Genomic DNA, 24,104 nt, shown 5'->3' with positions numbered 1-24,104 from the left:
CAAGATACGTACTCTGAAAGAGAAGGGGTCACCAATAAGCTGAAATGTCACTATTAGCAGATGTGACCCAAGCCAGCCCCTAGATCTCACTCAAGTGACTATCTTGCAGGTTTTCACAGCACTTTAAGGAATTGGCACATTAGAGACCTCCGTACTCTTATTAAATTAAGAAAACAAAACTCCAAGACACAAGAAAACAATTAAAGGTAATTGTAAACAAGGGAACTAACCAAGATCAGTGAAAAGAGACAGTACAGATTATGTCACCTGAATGTGGATTTTAAGTGTAGCAAAAAAAATTCTTTAGCCTATGTCCATCCATTTTCCAAACCGCTGAATCTGAACACCGGGTCACGGGAGTCTGCTGGAGCCAATCCCAGCCAACACAGGGCGCAAGGCAGGAACCAATCTCAGACAGGGCGCCAGCCCACCCCAGGACACACACACCAAGGACAATTTAGAATCGTCAATGCACCTAACCTGCATGTCTTTTGACTGTGGGAAGAAACCAGAGCACCCGGAGGAAACCCACACAGACACGGGGAGAACATGCAAACTCCATGCAGGGAGGACCCAGGAAGCGGACCCAGGTCTCCTTACTGTGAGGCAGCAGCACTACCACTGCACCACCATGCCGCCCCTTTTTAGCCTATGTAACCTAGAATATTCGACAATGCATGGCTTTTGGGAGAAATTCTGAACTTCCATAAATAATCCATTCTCAAAAGTATTCTAGTTATGAGATTTTTACAGGGCATGAATGTCCAAAATGCACTGTGCACATACCTGTTTAGTGTGCATCTGGCACCTAAAACACATCTTTTGGATGTGGAGGCACCCAGAAAAAAAAACGAATCTCGTTCTCCGATACTTTGAACTCTGGATAAGGGGGAACTAGATGGAGTGGAAGTAATATTAAGAAATGTATCTTGTACAGTTTATGTATTTAGTAAATATTTACCAATGTAACTTGTGTTCTGATGTTAATGAAAAGTGTTATGAATAACAGCTCACTGAGAAAGGACAACACTATTTAGAAAGTGCTAGTAAAGATTTAGGTTTGAGAGGAATATTTATAAAAGGGTTTACCAAGTAACCAAAGTAAACACTGCAATCTTTTTAAATATGAGCAAAATGTATTAATCTAGTAAAGATATTAAAAATGAATGATATGTTTAGTGACTTGCAGAACAATACACTTTCAACTAATAAACCAGAAGAAGCAATATTCACAAATCCACTTAAATCAATTCAGTTCAATTCACACACATAAGCCTATTCGCATGGGGTTAATGTCTAAAAATCAATCTATCTCACGTCTTTGGGTTGTGGGTAAGAAAACTAGAGTACCTGTTGAAAAACTCAGGCAAATACTGGAAAGACACGACTGAAGTGTTCTGTCATGTTTATATAGATTTTTCTTTGCAAACTGCATTTTCTTTTATGTGGAACTCCATTTCTGTTAATATGTTTTTACTTCTGAGAAGTTATTTTTGGCTACTGTCTTTTTAATTTACTTGTCGGGTGTCATTAAGCTCACGTCAACGTTATTACAGGAGCCGCAATTATAACGTCATTTGGGCTTTCCAAGCATTAATTTGGCTGTGCCCAATGGGTTTACCATTCCACTGTGCAAGATCCAAATAAGGAAAATATTTAGCATTAGTTAGCATCCTGTCCAACCTTAACCCTAATGCTAGCCTTCTGGTTTTGGCTTCAACGGTTCTCTCTGACATTTGCATTTTCCTTATCATTTAATTTGGTTGTCCTGTTCCGATTGTCTTCTTGGCTCAGACCTTCATCTTATTACTGACCACATCTTTCAGCTGGTGGCTTTCTAGTTTGCTCACACTAATCCTTAGAGACACTGTTGGTGCCGTTAACAATGACAACTCCATATATACAGCAACCAGACATGGAACTCAAAGCCATTAGCCACTATTAGGTTCAAGAATTAGGAAAAAAAATAGCCTTGACGTTTACAGAATCATTGTTGTAATTTGTTAAAATAAGTAACATCAAAAGAATCTGGTTGATCTCTAGCTATAAATGCTTCTTCTGGACACTTACATACAAAAGTGAGCTGACAAATGAACCCTGCTCTACTTGAATGGCTTCAGCAATCAAACAGAATTTCATAGAGTGTATAACACAGATGACGCAGTGCTGCACAATGAATGGGCCCTGCTGTGAATTTTTGCTGTTTTCCTGCTTTAACCTGATCCAGTTCATCTCACCGTGTCAACATTATAAAAGGAAATATGGGATCAAACATGAGTCAACTGACCACCAGCGATACTCACCTCAATAAGGATGCCTAAAACAGCAAGACCATCTGCTTTCTCCTTTGCCACTGTGAAATTGGGATATGACTCTGAATTAAAGTGCACAACGTGAAGCTAAGGGAAATAAAGAGATTACTTTTTAAAATAATGGTTTATGACTTTGAATAGTTTAGATGCTTAGCATTCTGTAAGAATCCTGACACTTAGATACTACTTTTATTACCCTGCAAAATCAGCCCACAGGGAATCTTGGTTCAAGTTGGCAGAAAAATCTCAAATGAAGGTATGCAATAAACATACAAGCAAAGTGACATTTAGGAGCCAGCTTAATGTGTTCCAATTCAGTTATGACAATGCTGTAATCTCAATAAATATTTGAATAAATGCCACCATATATGGCAATGCTATAGCCCCAAAATGCCCTCTGAACATGATTTCAGTTACCTAAAAACACACAAAGAAGGACAAAAAACAAAACACTAATGTGTTGGTCTTATTCATTTTACAACAGTTGTATTTAAATCTCCAGTGTTTCATGCAGAGTTCTAAATATTGTGTTAGAATAAATGAAATTAAGATTTCAATTGAAGTATTTTTTTATTATACTCTAAAACAAGCACTACAAAGTTTATAGCGCTAATGCACAATAAATAAAAAGCACAAATAAAAGACAACATAACAGTAATATACAGTATAATATATATTTTGTAAATTTTAACTCATTTGTAAAACTGAATGCACTAGCATATTACTGCTCTTCATTATGTGGAGTTCTATGATGTTCTCATGGTTTTGTTCCTTTGTACTTTCCTGATCTGTTTGGTAACATTTCAATCAAATACTCTCTCTGTACCTTCACTTTCCTGCTTCATCCAAATCTCCCTCGCTGGTCTAGTTCAATGACTCCTGTCTTCATTCATAAACTGAAGCACATTACCTTCTTATTTTTCTAACTGACTTTTACAATTGCTCCTCACATCAATATTTATAATATATATTTTTGAATTTCCTCACATCTGTGTCTTACAACCACAAAAATGCTGAACCCGACGCCATAACCTTAAATGATTTCTGTCAGTGCTGAGAGTTCTTTCTTTCTGTGCCAGTGCCACTTTCACATATAACAACGTTTCACCTCGTCTGTCTTCTGTAATGCAACTGCCCAGGTGCTTAAAAGCTTCAAACTGTTTCACCTTTTGACTTCCACTAAAATTTTCAGTTTTCAATACCTTGCTTTGACACATTCATTTTAGGTGTGTTCACATACAATGCGGAAAGCAACTACTGTGATAGCGAAGTAAGTCTGTCTGTCTGTCTGTCTATGCATGTAATAACTCTGCCCCCTTTTCAGCAGTTTTGTTGAAATGTGGCACATTTGTTCTTCAAGGAAATTTGTCAAGACAGTTCAATTTTCCTTCAGATATCTCTAACACATGGCTCTATACAAAGATTTGAAATTTCAAAATGTTCCATTCGCAAGTCTGTGAACTCCTCTATTTTAAAACTGAGAAATGTTCTTTGTGAATTCAGCTAAGAGTTAGTTTACTGGTTCAGTTCAAAAATTGAGTGGCTGCTTGAACTTTGTATATTTTGTGTAAATTCCCTGTGTTACTCCACACAAGCAGTTCACACAGCAGTACCACTCTGCTGCTAGGTAAAGTACAAAAAAAAGTAACTTCTCTAGAAATAAGTAATTATGTTGAACTGATATATCTGCACAATATTATTGTAATGAACTGACATTATGATGTACAGTTTAAACTAATTACATATAACCAATATAAACATTGGATGGTTTTAGAGGTAGGGCGGCACGGTGGCACAGTGGTAGCGCTGCTGCCTCGCAGTTGGGAAACCTGGGTTCGCTTCCCGGGTCCTCCCTGCATGGAGTTTGCATGTTCTCCCCGTGTCTGCGTGGGTTTCCTCCGGGCGCTCCGGTTTCCTCCCACAGTCCAAAGACATGCAGGTTAGGTGGATTGGTGATTCTAAATTGGCCCTAGTGTGTGCTTGGTATGTGGGTGTGTTTGTGTGTGTCCTGTTGTGGGTTGGCACCCTGCCCAGGATTGGTTCCCTGCCCTGTGTTGGCTGGGATTGACTCCAGCTGACCCCTGTGACCCTGTGCTCGGATTCAGTGGGTTGGAAAATGGATGGATGGATGGTTTTAGAGGTAATAATGATCGGAGATCGGAGCTGCTGAGCATGCAACAAGGACCTCGCTGGCTGCTAATAGAAAGGACATGGCAGGACTGTGGTTTGTGCCATGCCAGTTACTTTGCCATATAATGTACACCAGCCTGAGCATACGTCTTGACCCCCAGAGCCACTTTTGCTTCCATGAATCTTCTGACCTAAACTAAAATCTGTGAAACAATTGTTACCTTCCGTATTCCCATCGCACAATTAGTCCGTTCCTTTCCAGTTTCTTATTTATATAATTTTAATGAATTACTGTCTTTTATCTAATATTAACAGCTACATGAGGAACTTATTTCAGTCCCTTTTCTCTGTTCCTAGGGTAACATTGACACTGATTTTATGTTAGCACTGGTCATTTTGTTTTGTTACTTTCAAATATGTATTAATAATATCCATCCAACCATTATCCAACCCACTATATCCTAACTACAGGGTCACGGGGGGTCTGCTGGAGCCAATCCCAGCCAACACAGGGTGCAAGGCAGGAAACAAACCGTGGGGCAGGGCGCCAGCCCACCACAGGTATTAATAATATACTTTCAATAATGTTATGTTTAAAAAAGACTGAAGAATTAGTCATAGACTAATTCACATCACTTGAATCGAAATCTGCTGTGTGTGAAAGCCACCAAGCCACCACAAGCCTATTTCTGCTCCATTTCTAACTCTACTGTAATGTGCTACTAAAAAGCATGTATTTAATAGTCTACTAACACGTGTAATAGCACCTTATTATCAGTGTTACTTTTGAATATAATTCATTATTGCAGAAATATTTAATTAATAAAAATATGATAACTGACTCTTGGATGAAGTAAATAAAAATGTGAAAAGCTCCAACATTCCTGTTAGTTAACTTAGTCTGTGAACACACCTGAATGCTGCATTTTTGTTACATTTGTCTTTATCTTTTTATATCATTGCCCTGTATTTTTTTCTTTTTAAACTATAGATTCCTGTCTATGGTCTTAACAGTAACCTTCCTCTGCACCAATAGCAACACCTTAATCATCACCAAATATCCTTCAGGCATTGTTCATTTACATTTATAACTTTATAAAATCTTGTAGGGCCATACTTTTATGTTGTGAATAAATCTAGAATAGTAAGTGGAACAAAGGTAAACCCTGAATCTTCCAGATTAATAGGCTGCTGTCTCTGAAACAGTTCTTTTAATCAGTCCTTAGTCTTCTTACTAATGTATGTATTATTTTCACTGGATTACTTCAAATGCATTTTTAAGGTAAATAAAACATACATATGCAGTACTTTAGCCGCATTAACAAGTCTTTTTTTGACTAGTATTGGACTATTGAATGATAAAAACTCTGTAAAGTACATCCATTCAAATTTATGAATCTGTTTCCAGAGTGCATTGTATGCTCCTTCTATAATGTGAAGAGGTACTTCAGAAAATGATGTAGCTTAAAATAAAGCAGCATGGATTTTATTTGTGGAAAAAGACAGAAGTAGGAGAACAAATGCTGACTTCATCAGGCCAGGGTGTGGTGTGACACCTGTTGACTGTCACTTGAACATCTGCACTAGGCAGAAATGATGATCTATGCAGATGTCAGGGTGAGGATTTGGACTAAAGAGAATGATGTTAAAAATAGTCACACAAAGGCGACGTCAATCGGCATGAACACAATTATTAAGTTTGAATGAACAGATGAGTATAAAGTCTTACACTTGATAAAGGAGTAGTACATCACCTTTAAATGCATCCATGCCCTTTGGGGGTTTTACGTGTTTCTGGGTTGCTAATGATACTTACACATTTTGTCTTTGTTCTAAAGTCTTTTGTTTTTATTGTGGTTTCACATGGTCAAGATGAATCATTTTAAAGTGAAAAGTAACTATTTGTGAACAAACAATCTAGCCATGATGAAAAAAATGTTTTTTGCTTAAATATTCATATCCCAGTGTTGGTTTGTACCTTTGCATCAGATGTTTCTTCTGCTGAAACCCTCAAGGGTCAGACAAGCATGTAAGACTTTAATTGTACGCTGTATACATGACAATAAATTTGAATGTAAATAGCCATTCAGTCCCAATGAGTTAGTTGGATTTGAAGACCTTCACTTACAATTAGAATGAACTTTCATTTGAATGAAATTCTACTGTAATACAGAGCTTATGTTTTCTTTTGAGAGGAATACTGTACCCCCAGGCCTGTCTAATCCTACTTCAATGACCTGATGGCTGTCTCATTTTTTGCTGGCTCATGAGATGCTGCACTAAAACATTGCCAAGTGCATGTGAGCCTCTGCTCAGTCAGCACATTCTGGATTTCAGCTCACTCATTTCAATTCATTTCCTAAGCTGAGAGAAAAGAAGATAAAGGGGAGCGAAAGCAGGCAACAGGATAAAAGGTTTTGCTACAGTATAAAGTACTTTTTTTTCCCCAGCAGTAAAAAAAATAATCCTGTCGGGAACCTGAGTAAGCAATCCTGTCATTATGCTGAATTAGTTGCCTACTTGCCTACCTATGATATTTAAGATTAAATCATTTTAAAACTCTGTTTTTAATTATTTTTCTTTGAGGGCTTACCGCAATTCTCATTGGGTGTCTAATATTTCTATTGCAAGACTTGCCATATTGAGTGACTTCTGCACACAGCTACCAGAAGCAGCTCTGCATGCTTAACGTAACAGAGATTTTCAAAATTACAATTAGAACTACAGATTACAAAATTGAGAATTACAGTTGCTTTTCATTTGATGAACCATGAACTTTGTCAATCAAATAAAAATCAGTATTACAATGGAATGCACTACTGCCTAACAGCTTTAGAAACACAGGTTCAAATCCATTGCATGGGTATTTTACTGAGTACTCCTTTTTCCTACCACATTCCAAATATGCGCATGCTAGCCTAAACAGTAACTCTAAACTGCCCCAGTGAGGTTGTGTGCATGAGTGTTCCCAGGACTGGCACCCTGTTCCTATTTTGCACACAGTTCTGACAGGATAGGCTATGGCTCATTTGGGAATTACAGAGCATTTAATAGTAGCTGAGGATATTCTCAGATAGCTTAACAGGAGCAAAAAACTAAATCAAGCTGAGAAAAAAAAACTGTTGGAGCAAAACCCAACTAGGCAGGAAACTAGCAGACCATAGTCAGTGATGAAATCCTCTGCACAAGTGTCTCACTGCCATTCAACATTACTCCATAGCAAGAGCTGCATTTTTTAACATAAACAGAAACATAACCAAACCGGCCAAGATGAACTCAACACTAAACCTAAGTTCGATCTTGATCTCTGCCTGTCAAAGGCATGCTTGTACATATTGTGGGATGTATAATGTAAATCTTAGGTTTTCCTGATGACAGTACAGATAGCTTCACTTGCCAAAAATGTATAGTTAACTGGGAAAAATACACTCTTTGGAGGAGCATCACAGACCAGATAGCTGTTAGGCAAACTAAAAATTGGATTGATTTGGTTTGTTTAAGTAATTTGTCCATTTCTGATTTAGCTTCAGTCTCTTACGGTCCTCTCTGTAGTCAGTGCAAAGTCCAAAATCAGCAGTGCCAATGAGACCAAATGATGAGAGGGTAACATGAGATGGAGGTCAAAGAAGTCAAAATTTAGTCCCTCAGCACTCAGAAGCACATCTATTTAGGCTGACACAAAGAAGGTACTGTACATACTGTATAACTAACAATTCCATATTGCAAAATGTTAGAATTCCAAACCACGTCAATCGAGCAGTTAAAGGTGCCAAGATTTCTGACATTGAGATTAAATTAAACTTCCTGGCTGACAATGGTACTTCAAAAGAAAAAATCTTTACCATATCGTAAACCATGTATACCTTTTCAAGTATATTGATGACCCATAAGTACGGGGGATTTTGGGAGGCATGGTCCCTCCACATTAAATGAGTGTGAATATAATAGTGCCCACTTGGTGAAACGCCCACGATGTCAGTTGCGGAATGCCCTCTGATGTCAGTCTCAATGTACCATTCGTCTTCCTTTTTGGAGTTCAAATGAATAGTAGTCAGTTTCCACACTTATTGAATAAAGAAGAACACGACAGAGTTCTGGTGTGAAATTAGAATAGCATTAAGTTTGTTGTAACTTTTACTAATATTAGATATCATAATAATTTACTATTAAGGGATAATGGGCCAGAGTGTAATAAAAAATTCATTTTAACCCCCATGCAATGAATTTGCTCCTGTGGTTGACAAAATGAATTAGAGTAGTGGTTCTCAATGTGTGGGACATGTCCCATAGGTGGTACATGATGGAGCACAAAAAACAAAAAAAGTGGGAGAAAAAGAACCATTCTTGAAAAGTGCTGTCTTTTCCAACCAATTTTGCTCTCCTCTTCTTTGTCCACCAGTCATGCCAATTCAAAGTTTTCAGTAACCTTCATCCCTTCTTAAAACTAAATATAGAAATAGATTGAACGCAGAAGCAAAACTTCAGTAAATGTAATTTAAACTAGAACCCGATATAAGGAACCCTCTATGCCATTAAGCAGGCTCAGCTTTCATATTGACTTTGCTTTAATTCCGTCTTCTGTCTAGAAGACACACTGCCACACAAAAAAGCTATCTGTTATAATTTGATAAAAAAAAACAGGTGACATGTGGTGGTGGTGATAGTGGGTGGGTGTGTGTGTGTGTGGGGGGGGGGGTGTTATGGTAAATAAATATTACTTTTAGTTAAGAGTACAGAACTTAACAACTTAAGGCCACAAATATGGTAGTACTGTACTTTGAAATATTTCAAAAAGATTAACCCCTAGACTAAAATACAGTACATAGTGTGGTCTGTAGGGGGTTTCAATGAGCCCTAAACCCCAGATACAGTTACACACAGACTGGGTTCAAATCCAGTACTTTTATTAATAACAAAGTGTACCAACAGCACAATCCAGTCCAAGCCCTTTTTCTTTTTTTCTTTTCTTTTCTTTCTAATCTACTTCTTCCAGGCACGTGTTGCCCCTCCTCTCTTTTGACTCTGTATGCCAAGTGGAGGGCTTTTTTAATACCTGACCCAGGAGTACCTCTGTTGCTCAGTCTATTGTCTCCTGGAAGCACTTCCAGGTCAGGTAGAACTACCCTGATCCCTGGGAAGTAAAATCCAGACAGCTTCCCCTGTGCTCCTGCCACAGATCCCAATAGAACTGCCCTATGGGACCATAACTCCCATGTTGCCCTGTAGGCTTCCATACTGGGGCTTGCCAGAAGTGATACTGTCAATGATCACAGTGACGATCTGCCAATAGCAGGAAGTCTCAAACTGTCCCATATCTCTGGCCTCCTGACCGGTAAAGGGATTGCCAGTCATCCCAGTCGGGTTGCTTCCCCATCCATGGCTGCTGGGATGACAATCCTGGTTTACCTGCTACAATAGCGTCCCTCCTTGCCCCAATTCCTGCCTAGCATGGATAGGAAATATTGCACCTCCCTTCCTGACCATCCTTTATATTGGTTTCCTTGGCAGGTAAGAGAGTTGGGTCCATCTTGGCTAGGATGCCTGTCCGTTCATCACAAAAGAAACTTGTCCTAGTTTAATGAGTGCTCTCACACTCTTAAATTAGGATGCCAAAAATTAGAGCATAAATAGAGAGCAACAAAACTACAGGTATTCTACACCACATGGACAGACAGTTTTAAAAAAATCTATATATATAATTCACTAAGCCGCCAGCGAGCAAGACACCCATGGAGCACGCAGGACGAAGTCATGCCCTCCAACTCTAAGACCATTGGATACGATGACAACTCACAAACTGCAACAACTCACCAAACAAGGACACACTGTCTCTCGAGGCATTCACACTGCCGAAAGACAACCATGGGATATGCAAAAAATAGCTATGTCAGTCGAATCACAAAGCCCAGCCCACCAACTCAAGCATGCGTCCACCCATGCTCTCAAGGTATTCACAGTGCCTGCTCATGTGCCTGGACGCAACAACTCACCAACTTACTTTCGTCTCTGCTACAGTACACATGCACCACTGAGCCATGTTGACTTTTCATTATTCTTTTCGGTTTCGGCTGCATTTCTATATATAATCCACCAAGTCGTCCGACCATGGGATACAAACGACAGAGCACCGCCTAACAACTCGAACCGATACAGAGACACGCCCACCAACTCTAAGAGCATGGGATGAGAACGCCTGCCCGCCCACCCGCTCGCTTGACTGTTACCAGTGTTCACCGCAATGTACTGGAGTGTAAAACCATCACAACTGCTAACTCACAAACTGCAACAATTCACCAAACACCGCATCGGACGCTTTCTATATCTAAGAAGATATATAGATACTCATTATTCCCCGGCACGTGTCCACCCACGCTCTCAAGACATTCACAGTGCCTACTGATGTGCCCAGACGCAACAACTCACCACACACAAATTTTGCTTAATTTGACTCAACATGGGAAACCTCACCCGGCCTGGACACGGAGAGGATTGACAGATTGATAGCTCTTTCTCGATTCTGTGGGTGGTGGTGCATGGCCGTTCTTAGTTGGTGGAGCGATTTGTCTGGTTAATTCCGATAACGAAAGAGACTCCCTCCTGCTAAATAGTTACACAACCCCCGAGCGGTCGGCGTCCAACTTCTTAGAGGGACAAGTGGCTTTCAGCCACGTGAGATTGAGCAATAACAGGTCTGTGATGCCCTTAGATGTCCGGGGCTGCACGCGCGCTACACTGAATGGATCAATGTGTGTCTACCCGGCGCCGACAGGCGTGGGTAAGCCGTTGAACCCTATTCGTGATGGAGACCGGGGCTTGCAATTGTTCCCCACGAACAAGGAATTCCCAGTAAGTGCGGGTCATACACTCGCACTGATTACATCCCTGCCCTTTGTACACACCCCCAACTCGCTACTAACATGGTCGGGTGACTTGGTGGATTATATATAGAAAAGCAGCAGGAAATGCAAAGAACAGTGAAAAGACAACGTGGCTCAGAGGTGCATGTGGACTGTAGCAGAGACAAAAGCATTGGGGGCGGGCACATGAGCAGGCAGTGCGTACTGAACAATGTTGGTTGGTATGTTGGTTCGTAGCGTGCATTGTTGCAATGTTACTTTTCTTGGTGGTTTATTAAATTATGGATTTTTCAAATGTTCATTTTTTTCCCTGTGCTTAAAAATCATTAAAAAAGCGGCGTGATTATGCGATACGCCGCGGGTTGGCTAGTATAAAAAAATGCTTGACTCCTATTCCAGATAAATACAGAAATACTATAATCTGTGTGTACTGCTTAAAACAGTTGCTAATTTAACGAATAAGAATTTAGAGCTCTATGCAAAGTACCTACAGTTATTACCAGCATGGATTCTACTAACTTCTAATGATAAAATTGATAATACAAGATTTCAGATTTTTACATTGTCAAACCCCGTCTCTTCTCATACACGCCACCTTTGAATTTTAACTTGATAACCGCAAAGGAAATCCTAACTCTAATTTCTAGAAAGAATCTACCTGGCCCTTAGACTCAGTCCCAACATGCCTAGTCATTGTTCCAACAGCATCCACTCTTAACATCCATAATTCATTTTTGACTGGTACAGTTCCTATTGTACTAAAATGTCAACTAACAAACCATTTTTCAGGCCGCTGTTTAGAAAATACTGTAAGCAAGATGCAAATATTTATATATATAATTCACTAAGCTGCCGATAAGTAAGACACCCATGGCGCACGCAGGACGGAGCCACGCCCACCAACTCTAAGACCATTGGATACGACGACAACTCGCAGAGCCACGCCCACCAACTCGGACGCGACGACTCGGAAAACACGGCGTCATTTATGTTCGTCTGTGCTAGAGTCCACATGCACCTCTGAGCCACGTTGACTGTTCATAGAGGCATGTTTCTTGCGGATGTGAATGGCTGTATGCAGCGTGTAAAACAGTTTGCGAGGGGTATCCCATGGGATCCTTAAAACAATCCTTTAAAACTGAGGTAAAACACAATGAAGGAAGCAGTCTTTAAAAACCAATAAGCCCTGTGCTTCTTTTTCATTAGCGTCTCACCTGCTTCACTGATGCAGGCCCTGCAACAGTCGAGACGCTCTCTCAGCAGCTGACCTTATCTGTGCCAGACTCCACTACTGTCAGTCGCCTGATTAAAAATGACATTTTGAAGGGGAGCTATGGACCCGCTATACCACAGGAACACATTGCCTTCAAGCCTGCTCTCGCTCACTCTAACATACCGGCTTTCTCTCTCTCCTCACTCGCTCGCACACTGCACAGGGGAGAAATGCCTGCAGCACGACTCCACCCAGAAACCATTTCAGCCACACTTCCATGCCCCTCGCTACGATGTGAGTGCAATAATTATTTATTTAAAAATGGCCTTTTGAAGGGGAGCTGTGGACCTGCTATACCACAGGATCACCTGTGACATTACCTTCACATTTGTTTTCCTTTTATTTCTGATCCCGTCGAGCAGAACATTATTCAAGTTATTGTCTGTTTTTTACCTGCATTTTTTATTACTCTTTAATTTAATATTTTTTGCTGCTGGAGTATGTGAATTTCCCCCTGGGATTAATAAAGTATCTATCTATCCATCCATCCATCCATCCATCCATCCATCCATCCATCCATCCATCCATCCATACATACCCAGGCAAACAACACTGAATAATCAATAGCTGCAACTACTTTGCCTGCCCCAACTCCTCACCTGAGTCGGTTTCGTCTGTGTTCAGCAGTGTTTCCCAAACTCAGTCCTGGTGAACCCCTGTGGCTGCAGGGTTTTGTTCCGACCAGATTCCTAATCATTAATGTCGGTGAAACTCATCCGGGATAAGTCGGTTTTTCAAACGCAGCCGTGTAGTAGATTAGTCGAGCTGGATGTAATAATCCGAGATGAATGCGCGCCCCCGCGCTGAGTGAAAAGCCAATGGATTTTGAGTCTACAAAACATGATCAGCAAGTCTTTGATAGGCTGCAACAAAATGATGAAAGTACGGGCGCATTTTTTTCACACAAGCTGGGCTGTTAGTTAATTAGTTACTCGAAGGATTTCAACATTTAATATGCACAAGCTGTAACACTGCAAAAGCAGCCCAAACCAGAAAAGACGGCTGGCAAAAAGTGGCCGACAAATTAAACGCGTGTGCATTGTACTTACTGAAAGCAGCATTACGGATTTTGCAAATGTTCATTTTTTTCCCTCTGCTTAAAAAACATTAAAAAAGCGGCATGATTATGCGGCGTATACTACGCCGCGGGTTGGTATGCAGCGTGTAAAACAGTTTGTTTGTCGCGGATAATTTGCCTTTTACTTTTACACGAAGACAATTTCCTGTTAGATTGGCCTTTGCGATGACAATTAATAAGGCACAGGGCCAAACTTTCAAAAAGATATGCATGTATCTGCCAAAACCAGTTTTCAGTCACGGACAGTTGTATGTTGCTCTCTCCAAAGTTCCATCTTTTCATTCACTTACTGTTGTATCCTCAAACCCATCCCTTTTAGACAACTGTGTCTTTCCGGAACTGTTCAGCCATCAATAAATAATTATGCAGCGTATGCCTGCAGGAACACGTGCGAGCGACACACACACATACAGGCGTGAGAGAGAGAACGCTGGACGCATAAGAATAATAATACTTCATTACATTGATATACTGGTGTTTTCAGTATTCAAAGCGCTATCTACACAGGGAGGAACCGGGAAGCGAACCCAAAATCTTCCACAGTCTCCTTACTGCAAAGCAGCAACACTACCACTGCGCTACAAGGCAGTTAAAGAATACACTGGGCTCGGTTATGTTTTCACTTCTGTTTACAGCGATCGGATCGTAGCATACATTGTTGCAATGTTACTTTTCTTGGTGCCTTATTACATTATGGATGTTTCACATGTTCATTTTTTTCCCTGTGCTTAAAAGACATTAAAAAAGTATTTCTCAACTGTGACTCCGGAACAACTCAGTACGCAAGCTATATTAAGTGTCAACAATGAAGACTCGCTACACCTTAATGAACAAGTGCTGAAACTTATCCCTACCGACGAAGTAACTTTCACCAGCGTGGCCTCTATCGTCACAGACGATCTCGCTTTCAGTCACAGACAATTGTATGTTGCTCTCTCCAGAGGTCCATCTTTTCATTCACTCACAGTGGTATCCACAAACCCACCTCATTTGGACAACTGTGTCATTCAGGAAGTGTTCACCCATCAATACATAATTATGCGGCGTAGGCTACGCCACGGGTTGGCTAGTGTATAATAATTACAAACCTGTTTTCAATGTACCTTTCTTTCTAAAGTACTTTAACAAGTAGTTGCTGTGCAGTTTCAGTCTCACACATTTAATTTACCTCATAGTTTCCAGTCTAGCTTTCGCACCAGTAATGTTGCAGAAATAGCACTTGTGCTGTAAATGCCATTTTAATATCTTCTCCAGAAGTTATTATTAAATTTAAGCATGGATTTTGAGACCATTAGCCATTCTATTACTTTGGGCTCTCAGGCTTTGTCTTTGCATGGCTTAGTTCATATTTATCAAACTGATTTCAGTCTAGGGCCTTTAAATCCAGGCTGAAGACTTGTTAATTTAGTCTAACATACCCTGATTAGAGCTGCTGATTACCTGATATTATTGAAACTCTCTGTTAGTAATATATGCAAAAAATAAGTATACCAATAATTATGAACCATTGCTAACCCTTCTCTATTTTATTTCTCTTCTTGGTATCCTACAGTTGCACTTGGTGCTACTGCTCTACTGCCAAAAGGTTTTCCTTCCCATTGGAAATACATCTGAGAACCTTAGAATCCAAGAGCAATACCAAAAATGAGAAGGTTTGTCTTCTTACTAGACTCCTCTGCACAAATGTATACAGTATTGTAGAATGCACAAGACTGTGACACTGTTTGACTCCGTCTATGACATTGATCCTCCTTCTCTCCAACAAGAGGTTTATTTTCTCCAGGGATGCTACTAAATGAATTCTTTTTCCATTTCTTCAATTTTCAATTTTGGTTATATCTCAAAGATCATATTAACTTGTGTTTAAATTCTTTTATATTTTAATGTGTGAACAGTATGTGGTTTGTAATATTTTTTAGTTACTTGTGAACTTGCTACAGCACATAACTCTGCACACAGTTACGAACTCTGTACAGAAGTAAACTGCATTAAACTGAACTCTGATCTGCATAACTAAACGATAGATGTATGAAATAACTAAACTTGGCTGGTTCATTTGCTGGCATATCCTGAGGTGACAAGGTATGAGAAGTTCTGCATTTTGATTTGTATTTAGAATCTTTGCACTGATGTTAAGTTTCCTCAAGTAACCTGTCTGCTACTCTGTGCAAGTTGTCTCATCCTTTTGTCAATGGTCAGCTCTTCACTATAGGATTCCCATTGAAAATGGGAGTTTCCCATTGACATTATCCCCAGTGAAAACATCATATTACTGTTCACAACAACAGACCAGTGTCTGTTTATCTGGTATGCATTACCAAGCTACATTCAGTCAGTCAGTCATTGTCCAACCCGCTATATCTTAACACAGGGTCACGGGGGTCTGCTGGAGCCAATCCCAGCCAACACAGGGTGCAAGGCAGGAACAAACCCCGGGCAGGGTGCCAGCCCACCGCAGGGCACACATGCACACACACACACCCACTAGGGACAATTTAGGATCACCAATGCACCTAACCTGCATGTCTTTGGACTGTAGGAGGAAACCCATACAGACATGGGGAGAACATGCAAACTCCACACAGGGAGGACCTGGGAAGCGAACCCGGGTCTCCTTACAGCGAGGCAGCAGCGCTACCACTGCGCCACCAAGCTACATTCAGATCTTCATAAATCTTTATTCTTATTTGTTCCCCCATTAAATTAGGCATGCAGTCTGTTGGTACTTGTCTGCCCTGTTTGTATAACACTGTCTACACATATGATACTTTTGCTGTCACAGCAAACAGAGTTACATGGAAAGGGCAGGTGTGCCCAAATAAAGTGATTTTTGTCTTTGAATATTCCAATTTTCCTCTCATATCCCCAATGATGTGTTAGGTTAATTGGCAGTATATGGTATAGACCTGCTTGTTTCACAGCAAGGTCAACTAAGATTGACTTTAGTACTCGTATCCTGAGCTGGCATTCACTATAAGTCTCTGAAGAACAATGTAGCTCACTGATCCAGCTAAGCCTTTGACTGTGAAGTTTTCGCTCTTTCTCACCACAGGACTCTGTTTTTAGGAACAAATGAATTCCAGTATGATGTAGGTCCTGGGCCACATATGGTCCCTTAACACTTTCATTTGATGCATTCCCACCGCGCAAGAACTGTAACCTTTATGAAAAATATGTGATGTGCAAAGTAGAGTAATGCAGTGCCAACTTTCCAAAGTCCAAACTAGTAACAGATTTATAAGATTACACCTGTGCTTTTGGTGAACCAATCAGCACTATTCATCACCTGAGCCCCACTCACTATAGTTCCCGCCTGAACCAAAAATACACACCCTGGAGTAGGAGCTACAAAAAGTACCAGGAACTACAAATGGCCTGAGTTCCTGTGGTGGGAATGCTACAAAAGTTCTGGAGTTTCTAAAAAGTCACTGGTTCCTGAAAAATAGTTCCCATGGTGGTACAGCCACATGTTATGTATGAATGAAAGCAGATCCTCTAAGCAATGCTTAAAAAAAAAAAAACAAACAAACAAAAAAAAACTTAAGAACATTTATGTTTGGCAGAATGCCCAGTGGGGTGCTGGGCAGTCTTTTGGTCTGGAACTCATACAGATTTTGTTTTTTCCTCCAGTTTAACTGCTTTACTTACAAGTACTTTGTCATGACTAAGGCATAAGTAATTATATATAACTAGAAAGAGCAGGTTACCAACTTATGCAAATTCGGCTGATCTATGAAACAGGCTCACCTCTGCTAAATAGGTCTTCCCGTTAAGTTGGTGTTCTGATCCCTCCTCTGTACCTCTGCTTCCCCAATGCAAGTGTAACTGGACTGCACTGTACTTCTTGGGAAGGCCTTCCAGGGACATGTAGTTAGGCAAGGACATCACCACTGAAAGACAGCGGAACAAGCAAAAAGCAATAAAAAAAAAAAAAATGTGCCGAAACATTTTCAAATCTTAATGTTTTACTCATTGATATGTGTTGGTTTTCTTTCAGATCCTTTTCTTTATATGTTGCATGGCTGATAATAAATATTACATTTTAATTTCAAGTTAAGAAAATATAATAATCAAGTTTTCATAAACTAGTTAACAATTAGATAGATAGATAGATAGATAGATAGATAGATAGATAGATAGATAGATAGATAGATAGATAGATACTTTATTAATCAAAAGGGGAAATTCACATACTCCAGCAGCAGCATACTGATAAAGAACAATAAAGAGGAAAAATAGGTGAAGGTTGTCAAGACAAAGATATAAATGAAGTTTAGAAGCCATAATGAGGAATAAATGTATAGTATGGAAATAAATGAGCTCTTTGCATCTCCATTATGTTTAAATTGATCCGTTGTAACTTGTTTTATAAAGGTAGAAGCCTGAACATTTCCGTACCATCCTTACTAACCTGTGTGTCCATTATTGCTGAGGTTGAAATACTCTCCTAGTTTGCTGTCATAGCCAAGTGGTTTAATTGGCTGCAATGAAGGGTCGTACTTAGTAGATTGTGTCTCGATGTTAATGGGCGATTGGGCGTTCCTACCACAATCTGGATACATTTCAGCCCAGTGGTCTTGTCCATTTGATCCTAAATCAGGAAAGTAATAGGGAAAGAAAAGTGCCAGAATTAAGTTTTAATGCGCAGATAGGTGTACAGAATTAATTAAATAATGAAGGACTAAAGGAAGGAGAGGTTAAATAACAACAGAATAATAAATTGGAAAATAGTGTAAACAAATGAAAGACAGAAAATTACCTGAGAAGAATGGCAGAAGAAGTGTGATAGAATGTATGATGTGCAGAAAGGCACCAGGGAGATCATCAGTTTAAAGTAATACAAATTTATACTATATATATTAGAGTGACGGTTTTCATGTAAACAAGCAAAATAAATAAGTTCAGTCTGAAGGTAGTTGGTAGAAAAATGACATTTCATATTTATAACAATATTTGTTGTGTTACCAGGCTTAACCTGGAAAATTTCATAAGACTATGGGCCTCAGTTATAGTGCAGTTGGTTAGCTGAGTGTATCAGAAGTACTAAGTACTTTTCTGTATACAATAATTATATTTTTTTTAAACCATGGGCTAATATTATTGGCAGGCAATGTGTTGTAGTGGTTATTGCTTTGAATCTAGAACTTCAAACCCTGAGGCTGTGGGTTCAAATCCTGCTACTGACACTGGTTGATCCTGAGTAAGTAAGTCAAGTGCTCCAAATGGAAACCAAAATGCATGCACCCAATTGTATCTCAGATGTTGTAAGTCAACTTGGATAAAGGCATCAGTCAAATAATAAGTAATAATAGTATTATTCTTAGGTCACTGGAGTTGCTTACCCTTAAACATGCTATATACAATTGCACAGGTATAAAACATTCCTGCATTAGATCAATTTATGCTTTTGTGACTTGGCTTTTTTATGGTCATTGCAAAACACAACTTTACAGGAAAGTGTATTTTTTAATTGAAATTGGTAATCAGTAGGAATAATGTAAAATTTGAGTCTATATTATTATCATTATCAGATGTTTATGGTTTTCACTTTATGTTGCTCATACAAGTATTACTTGTTTACTCTAACATTGTAAAGATTGCAAAAAATAATTATTACAAACATCAATGACTTTTATAGGCTGCACATTTAGGCAGTACGTGCAACGAATTGAATGTTTTTACTTTTGGGGTTGTTTTCTCCAGTGCTTGAAGACGAAGAAAATAACTGCTAGTACTATGTTTTGCAGGCTTCTTAAACAATTGCACATATACAGTAAATGTAAATGATTTTGGAGGGCAGGGTTGGGGGTTCACTTTCAATGGAATACCTTGTAGGGACCTGTTAAGTTTAAACTTATGCTGTCGGTCCCCTTTTCTTTTGGATAAGAGGATGGCACTTCCACCGCCACTTCTATCTGTTTGAGCTTTGCTTTCATTTCTTACTTTACTGTACATGGCAAACATGACCATGCTTCTCTTTTACTGTCCAGGACACCCCTGCTTCTTCAGTTGTCCTTCCACCCTTTTGTTTAGTGCTCTTATCGCGTGGCCTGTCAAGCTAACGTCTGCTGCAACCTTCATTGGCAAATGTATTGACAAGTTAAAAAGAACAATTTTCATTTTTCTATAACATAACCAAATTGCAAATCAAATCAATCAAAACACTTTTAAAATGTGGGGGTATTTAGTTTTTCTATTGTTTTACCCCTAAATATCGAAATGTCCTTTCTTAGCAGATGCCTACTCATCTAGATATACAGTACCATCCTTCCAAACTTCATTTTTTTTAAGTATGTAGGAAATTGAGAAGAAGGCCAAATAGAAACCAGTTTAGCTAACAGTGGCACTCTAACCACAAAGAGCTCAACTGAGACCTGAAAATTAATTAATCAGAAAGCCTAGGTAAAGAAATGTTTATGCTTTCAATGCCTGTCTATCAGGAGGCAACACCATATGACAATTATATACCTCACAATGCGCCATGTATAAAATCTAATGACATTATATCATACACAAACAAGGAGCTGCCACTGAGTTGGTGAAATGTACGATTTTGTGTCACAGAATGGCTCTGCCATTTTAATATGCTGTAAATTTCAATGTGCAGTAAATAAAAATATAAAAACAATAACATATAATAGCCAACGTGGCATTGTGGACAGCAGTCTTACTAATCATGTACTTTCCTGTAAGGACTGGTTACAAATAAGTAATTTATTATTAATCAGAATTTCCATTTATTTTAAATTAACTACCACTTATTGGACTTGTATCCAAATGGATATAAACAACTGCATGAAGTTAACATTTCTTTGCACCATAAAGTCAAACAGCTAGACAGATGAGAAGAGGCTAAGAGTAATTATACAGGAATGAGATAAAAAGAGAAGCAAGTGGCAGATCAAGTGCTTAGTGGGGTTACTTCCAGCTCACATGAATGCTACAATGAGAGCCGCAGACTCACACATCCAACTGAATGGGCCCTGTTCATTAGTATGGCTCAGTTTACATTAATTTCTTTCTGTTGAATTGCGCTGGGGATTCTGAAAAGACAAAAGATACTTGACACAGCACTACTGATTAGCACTCCATTATTCCACGTGCAGACCAGGACTTCTTCCAAATGATGCACTACTTTCCCTTGCTAAACGAACTGCCACATGTGTATGTTACATAATGTTGTCTATTGCTGTATGCAGTTTGATGGCTAAGCAGGGTTAGTTCTGTATTATCCTCTGTGCATATGCTTACCTAAGCAACCTCAATGCCCATAGTTCTGAACAGATGTGTTTTTATAGCACAGTTTAAACAGCACATTACGTTTTATGCAAAGGCTTATAGTGTCTGGCTTTGTTGCTGTAGTTTAAGCATCAATAAATCATGTGAATATATTGATACTTAAACATTAAAAGGCATATGTTCAGACATTAAAAAAAATGAAAATAAAATATTCCATCTTAATATCTCAAAATATTCCAGTTGTGGCTACAGGTGCGTGGGAGTTTATAAGTATCCACCCAAATCTGCCCAACCAATGTAAAATCATTAAAAAATAACAATTAAACTGATTCTGGCATTTATTTGCCCTCTCTACATATCCAGATGCCCTCCCCAAGATAACATCCCAGAAACACCGCTGAATTCTTCCATAACCAAGTTCAATGTCTGACGCAAGTATAAATATTCTTGAATTCAAGCAATACTACAAATATTATGCAATTAGAACTAATCACTAGCTTTGTTTATGACTGGCCATCCCACTTTGGTGAAAAAACATGAGAATTATCATGTCTCATTCCTGACATTTTTTTTTTTTCCTGTTCTCTACTACCAATCACGCCAGCTGTTGCCAGGCGTTCACAACTATAGTGCGGTTACCCAAGCTTGTCTCCTAACTGGGAAAAGATTTTTTAGTTTTATCCTAGTTCATCAGTGCACTCTGTGCTAACAATGTTACAATTCAATGAGACATTCTTTTTACAGCTCAGTGAACAAGTTTTGCTAGCGTCACATAAAATTGGAGACAGGTAAAAGGTAACAAGATGGGGAAGGAAAGCAATATAAAAAAGAGTCACACCTCATCAATCATACCTTGACTTCAGTGTCATGTAAAGTAACAGCTTACCTGTATAATTCCACTGAGAACCTGAGGAGAAGTGGAGAAAAAACATCATTCACAAATGGAACAAGATATTTCATACAAAATTGTGTCTTTACAAACTGAAACCTATAAAGAAAGACTTAAGAACATTTATGCTAGGCAGAATGCAACGTGGGGGCTGGGCAGTCTTTTAGCCAGGAACCCCTGCAGATTTTATTTTTTCTCCAGCTTAAGTGGAGTTTTTTTATTTTTTCTATCCACGGGGCCATCTGACTTTATCATTGTACTGTTATTTAGAAACTAAAAAAAACAGTTCTCTATTAAAGGGCTCTGCTTCTCTTAATTGTGTATCTATCTCATGTAAGTATGCATTATTTATTTGTATATACCATTTATTCGTTATTATTTTTATCTAATTTAGTTTTTTCTTTGCTTGTAACTATTTTTTGACATCTTGTAAAGAATTTTGAGCTACATCCTTTGTATGAAAATGTGCTATAGAAGTAAGTGTTGTTGTTAAATACAACATTATTTTATTTCACTATTTCTTGTTATAGAGAGTTGTGAATGCATGAGTTTTTTCATGATTGAACTCAGAATTAATTTTTATAACTATGTGTGAAGCTAACATCCATTTACATCAGATGTTTATGAGGGTATCCATCCATCCATTCTCCAACCCGCTGAATCCGAACACAGGGTCACGGGGGTCTGGTGGAGCCAATCCCAGCCAACACAGGGCACAAGGCAGGAACCAATCCCAGGCAGGGTGCCAACCCACCACAGTTTATGAGGGTATTTATTGTGTAATGATTTAATGTTTAATAATGTTTGTTTGATCAGTGATGTCATGCACGGCAGCCCTTAATGCATTTAAGGTATTATTTTTTACACTTTTTTGAAAGGCTTACAGATAGGGATGACATCTCAGTATAGTGCAAAATTGTTTCTGTCCTCTCAGATCAAATGCTTCTCTGCTTATGTCTGCTAAATATATACTTATATCCCTAAACATGCATACCAATACTGAAAAATGACAATAAATATATAACAACTTATATACTTTACCTTCTTTTTTAACATAAAACCCACACACTAGGAGTATTATGATATCACTCTAATACTACAAGAATTAAAAGAATAACAAGATATCCTGTATGGATCAGTCCAATTAAAATCTTTTTAATTTGACAAGGGATTGATCTAAAAATATTTTGAAATTTTCTTGAATTTTAACACTTTATGCTCACTTGAGGTGGAATACATAGGGTGCAATAGAAGTACAGAGAATAAAGAAAAAAACTGAACAAAGAGTGCAGAATAAACTAAATTTATTTTAACTATGCAAGGCAAGTGGGCCATATGAATATATGCTACTGTCATGGGGGAAAAATACATTTTTAAATGTGTCATGGATATTGTCATTTTGTCTAAAGCAGCTACTAACCAAGCTAGTGTCAGTGTCTAGGGCTTTACATGGAAATTTTCACATTATTATTTTTACTCTTCATGTATTGTTGACATGCACACACATGTCACCACTGGTATTTAATGAAATGGCACTAAGTGGTATCAGACAGCTGATAGATACTACAGCATAGTAGAAAGTTCATAAAGTTAACTTTCCAAGGGTAAGCTACATTGCAATGTGTATGACTTCAAAGAAGGCCTTCTGTGTTAGTGGGAATATTGTCAGTCACATGCAAGAGGTAATCCCTCAAGACAGGCAATGTGGACAGTCCTCTCTTCTTGTGTAAATGTTTGTGATTTTATCTATACATCCTTTTAAATCCTGGTTAGAGACACATTCAGAAATCTCTCCATCTAACCATCCGTTCAGTGCATTTTGCATCTGTCTAATCTTTTAGTGCTTTTCGTCAATGTATCTATCTATGGTAGTTTACTTTGTACTTTTGACAAATGGTAGAGTTACTTTTTTTTACCAATAGCTAAGAATTTAAAAATGTTAATTGGGTGTTCTTCTCTTTATTTTGTAAATATTTACAGTCATATGAAAATGTTTTGGGAACCCCTCTTAATTCTTTGGATTTTTGTTTATTATTGGCTGAGCTTTCAAAGTAGCAATTTCCTTTTAATATACTGTATGACATGCCTTATGGAAACAGTAGTATTTCAGCAGTGACATTAAGTTTATGGGATTAACAGAAAATATGCAATATACATCATAACAAAATTAGACAGATGCATAAATGTGGGCACCCCAACAGAGATATTACATTAATACTTTGTTGAGCCTCCTTTTGCAAATATAACAGCCTCTAGACGCCTCCTATAGCCTTTGATGAGTGTCTGGATTCTGAATGGAGGTATTTTTGACCATTCTTCCATACAA

At 38.7% G+C, this 24,104-nt stretch overlaps 1 protein-coding gene across 1 annotated transcript in view; it reads right to left on the bottom strand.

Annotated features, from left to right (window-relative positions):
* The window catches only part of ca14 (carbonic anhydrase XIV), an 88,418-nt gene that overhangs the window by 51,671 nt on the left and 12,643 nt on the right, over positions 1–24,104 (bottom strand). The window contains exons 2-4 of the mRNA XM_051923086.1: positions 18,062–18,241; positions 17,398–17,540; positions 2,304–2,399 (exon numbers count right to left, since the gene is read on the bottom strand). Of these exons, the coding sequence (XP_051779046.1) occupies positions 2,304–2,399; positions 17,398–17,540; positions 18,062–18,241 (419 nt within the window). The remainder of the gene's footprint in view (positions 1–2,303; positions 2,400–17,397; positions 17,541–18,061; positions 18,242–24,104) is intronic.

The sequence above is a fragment of the Erpetoichthys calabaricus genome, chromosome 2, assembly GCF_900747795.2.
Source record: "Erpetoichthys calabaricus chromosome 2, fErpCal1.3, whole genome shotgun sequence".
NCBI lineage: Eukaryota > Metazoa > Chordata > Cladistia > Polypteriformes > Polypteridae > Erpetoichthys > Erpetoichthys calabaricus.
The sequence above is the reverse complement of the archived record's forward strand: the minus strand, read 5'-3'. Positions and strand labels throughout refer to the sequence as shown.